The sequence below is a fragment of the Myzus persicae genome, unplaced genomic scaffold, assembly GCF_001856785.1.
Source record: "Myzus persicae strain clone G006 unplaced genomic scaffold, MPER_G0061.0, whole genome shotgun sequence".
Lineage (NCBI taxonomy): Eukaryota > Metazoa > Arthropoda > Insecta > Hemiptera > Aphididae > Myzus > Myzus persicae.
The window spans coordinates 1,650,930-1,655,388 of record NW_019103933.1 but is presented as its reverse complement, the minus strand read 5'-3'; the positions used below and the strand labels follow the sequence as shown (position 1 = coordinate 1,655,388).

At 28.7% G+C, this 4,459-nt stretch overlaps 1 protein-coding gene across 1 annotated transcript; it reads right to left on the bottom strand.

The window, feature by feature from the left end:
* Positions 1-231: 231 nt before the first annotated feature.
* On the bottom strand, positions 232-3,601 carry LOC111036536. Its single transcript, XM_022318582.1, has 4 exons — positions 2,657-3,601; positions 1,985-2,155; positions 1,708-1,922; positions 232-1,236 (listed from the first exon to the last, which is right to left on the bottom strand). The coding sequence occupies exons 1-4, from the start codon at positions 2,904-2,906 to the stop codon at positions 412-414; spliced, it is 1,461 nt and encodes a 486-aa protein (XP_022174274.1). The 5' UTR covers positions 2,907-3,601; the 3' UTR covers positions 232-411.
* Between the last annotated feature and the right edge of the window lie 858 nt (positions 3,602-4,459).

Here is a 4,459-nt window from a genome sequence, read left to right as displayed (position 1 = left end):
ATATGAAAAGATACATAAGATGGTTTGGTTGGGTTGCTTGAAGAGACTATTCAATAATAGTACTTCCATGACATGGGTATAGTAGACAGTAGTGGTTAGTCGACTAGCAAGTCACGGCATCAGGAATCTAGGAAAAAAAGGCAATTGAAAAAAAAGCAACGGAAAAAAAAGTAATGAAAAAAAAGCAAAAGGAAAAAAAAGCAAAAGAAAAAAAAACAAATGAAATAAAAGCACAAGGAAAAAAAAAGCAAATGAAAAAAAGGCATAGGTACCTACAGGCATAAGTGTATAACGTATAAGTATAGCAAAAATGTACACCTAATAAGTTAAAATAAAATTTCAAGTATAAAATTAAATGCATATTGGATTAATATTGCGTCAATATAAAACATAAATTTATCATAATATAATTTATAGTGTAAACCTTGTGGTATGAGATATGGCTAATAAAAAATTTGGTAGATCACGTTGCTTATCTCTATACTCTTCACATATTTTTTTTAAATTGAATTGCATTTTTTCATACTTCTTAAGTTTTTTTTTTGGTTGCACTGTGCCTAATAACCGTTGCTGGAGTTTTGTCTCATCGGCTGCAACTTCCAGTGTCATTTTCTTAATGAGGTTCCAAATAGAAGGGTGCTTATGGCTTACCAACTTAGAAAATCGATTATTGAAACCTTCAGTTTGGTTATTTGTACGCTCGATATTATGTAATGTACTTTCGTGTACATTCCAAATTTCAGGTGGAAAAAGAGGTGGTACTTTTCGGAATTTCAATTTATTTCCTTGGCCAATACGTCTGTATGTCCCATTTACGTAGGTTTGATCAAAATATTCCACCAAGTCATGTGCTTCTTCGGGCATGATTTTACGTAAATGAGACATTCCTTCAAATATGTCAGATACCGGCAAAAAAGCCAAACTATCAACTTGTCCACAAAATAACATGAACTCATCATTTTCACGGTACAAATTTTCCAAACCAAGCTGCTGGATTTTCCTATGCGTGCTTTGTGTTAAATGGTAATAACAACCTTTAACTTCTGAATGTTCACCAAAAACATTACGAATAGCTTGAATAATGGCCTTTTCAAAATCTACATGAATATGAGATGGATCAGGAAAAATGTCTCTCTTTTCACACTCAGAGATAATGGCTTTGAACATTACTTCGTAAGTTGATTGTGTTTTTCTTTGAAGTAAGCAAAAAGCAGATGTAACAAATATATCATTTATCTATATAAAAATAAAGCTAAATTAATTTAAGTACCTAATAATAAGTACCACTATAACACTACAAGCTTAACATATTAATATATTCTATTTTGTAAAAATATGTTTATATTAAATTGGTTTATATTAAATATTTTATGTGTGACTGTCGATTGAGGATTTACTTTATAAACAATGTTTTGAAGTACTATAGTTTCTATAAATATTTAAATTAAAACAAGCCCGGATTAAGGGGGGGGGGCAAGGGGGCACTGTCCCAGGGCCCATTGATTTTGGGGCTTATCTTTATCCCCAAAATATATAATACAAAATTATTCTCAATCTTATACCACGAAAAATTACTATAGATAATGAACTAACTATGTTTTCCAACAATTTTGTTTTTTTTTTTTTTTTTTTTTTTAATCCAGGCTTGAATTTAAATTTAAATTGAATATTATAAAAATATTATAATACTATAATATAAATATTTACCTTTACTCTTATAACATAAAGTTGTTGAAAAATCACTGGGGCTAGAGCAAAATTTCCATCCATCATCCAAGTTGAAGACTTAGCAAGATTTAATAATACTTCATCGGTTGCAAATATGACAATTCTTTCATCAGCATTACATTTGCCATTTTCGTCAACGATTCCATTGTCATACAATAAAAAACGATGTCCATCAGAATTTATCGTCCAGGTGGCTATCAAAATGATTTAAAATACTAAAAATAATCTTAACTATCATATTATAATAACTACTTACGTGGTATTATACAGTCTTCTAAGCTTTTTGGATCGATTGGATTTCCTTTTGACCGGTGGTTACGTAAAGTTCTCTTGACTGTATCCTCAGATGGCATTTGAGCCTTTGCTGATTTATCCAATTTTGATACACCATTGGCAAATATTTCAACAAGATTTGTAGTTGTTGTGGCTGTATGTATTTATAAAAAAAATATTTTATGTTTACAATCTACATAATATTATTATTTGAACTTATAAACGCTCATGAATATTAGGCAAAATAATTTTAAATATGTAGAATATTGTTAACATTTCCAGAAAAATGTAAAAAAAAACTATTGACTAGCTTTTTTATTCTCAACTCAATATAATTTGCTCATTTTCGTGATTTTTCCGTATTTTGTCAAAATTTGAACTTTAAATACTTATAAATAAAAACTGTGACAAAGATCTTGAATATTTTTCAAATGTCATAGTAACAATTTAGTAGGAACCTTGTATTAAATTTTCAAGCTTTTTTACCCGACAAAAAAAGTTTTATCGACATTCATAGAAAAAAATACTAATGCAATTGGAAACACTACTAATGAGTTATGACATGTTATGACTATCCAATTAATTAACATACTAGGTATATATTATATATTATCTATATAATATAATATAATATAATATTTATATATGTACTTACATGATTTTTCTTTCATATTCATCAACGCTTTGGTTACCATAACTTCCTTGCGATTTGGTAAATGATTATGACGATGAATTTTTTCATATTCGGTTATTTGTTTATCCGTACTTAAAACTGCTGGACACTTTAATGAAGACTTTTTAGAACATCGCCATTTAATTGTTTTACTAGTTTCGTAGTATAATGTGTACATATGACCATCAAGACAAACTTTGTCATTTTTTTTGTTAGATTTAATTATTTCCATTGTTGCTGGTAAAATAATAGAACATTCGAGAACACAGCATAACAACGTACTAACATATTATTGCAAAAATACCAATATAATATTACTGTTGATATTTTATCAATTATCGAAAACCTGAAAACCTAAATACCTACCTATCTCATTATCTGTCTTTGAATCATTATAAGATAAGTTTGAAATATGATTTTGACATTTTTATTATAGTCGTATCATTTGTCAATTGTTGTCCTTTACGATGTGACGAGTCATATAGGAGGTATATAATATCAAATAATCACTTATTTAGTGACCAAGTGCCACGTTGTTTCTAATCATTTGTCGGGGAAAGCGGCACGAGCTTCGACGAGCGTCCGTAGTACCTACATATTACATATTAAGTCAAACTGGACCGCCACAATCATAATAAATCACATCCAAGCTTTTAACTAAATTGTATGTAAATAGGCAACTATTACATATTATTATACTTAAAGGAGGAACATTTTTTGCTTCTCTCCTTAAAATGGTTTGCTATACATAACATATTAAGTAATGGTTAAAAAAAATAATTAATAAATAATATAAAACCTTTTAATGGGGGAGAAGATAGGGAAAAGGAGGAAAGGGCTAAGCTACAAAAAAACCACGTATATATTTTACACTTCTCACTGATTAAGTAAAATATTGTAATTATCTTGAGTTATTAAAATTCTTTTTAAAAAAAAAAACAAAAATGTGCGTCGTTTGCTTTTTTTTCCTTTAGCTTTTTTTTCAAATGCTTTTTTTTCCGTTTGCTTTTTTTTCATTTGTTTTTTTTTCCGTTTGCTTTTTTTTTACTGCTTTTTTTTCCGTTGCTTTTTTTTCAATTGCCTTTTTTTCCTATTACCCGGCATCAGCTACTCTTTAAACGCGGGCCAGGGTCACCTGGGAACGTTCAGGAGGAGAGGTTTTAGATGAAGATTGAGGGGGTTCCGGCGATTTGCTATCTAAAAATTTAATGTAAAAAAGATCGATTTTTATTTGATAAAGAAAGACGTTTGTATTGCCATAGGACATAGGATACTCCTTAAATTTTGTGAATAAATCTAAGTGTAGGTATGTAAATTTGATCATTGGTCTAATAAAGGACAATTTTAAAAATCAGAATTTGAATAAATGTATAATTACAGTGAAAAAGGAGATGAGCTGTGAATATGCTTGATGAATCAACCTTTATATTGTTTTTATATAATATCGTTGGTGTTATAATTATTTATTATGTAATTTGTTAAATGATAAAATACAAAATATGGTGTACATAACGTGTAAAACTGAATAATTATAAAGTGTCTTTTATAATATTATGAATTATACAGTATAAATATATAGTATATACTAATTAGTAATTATTAATTATTATCATGTACGTATGGAACTGTTCACAGTCGTCTGTTTAGTAGGATATACAACAACAGCAGTAGCCATTTGGTAAATATAGGTCACAATTTAAGTATATGTCCACCTATTATTAGTTTTCAGGTCATATTCAGGCTATAAGTCCATAAATAAATAAATAATTTTCTTTGGTGTGTAAC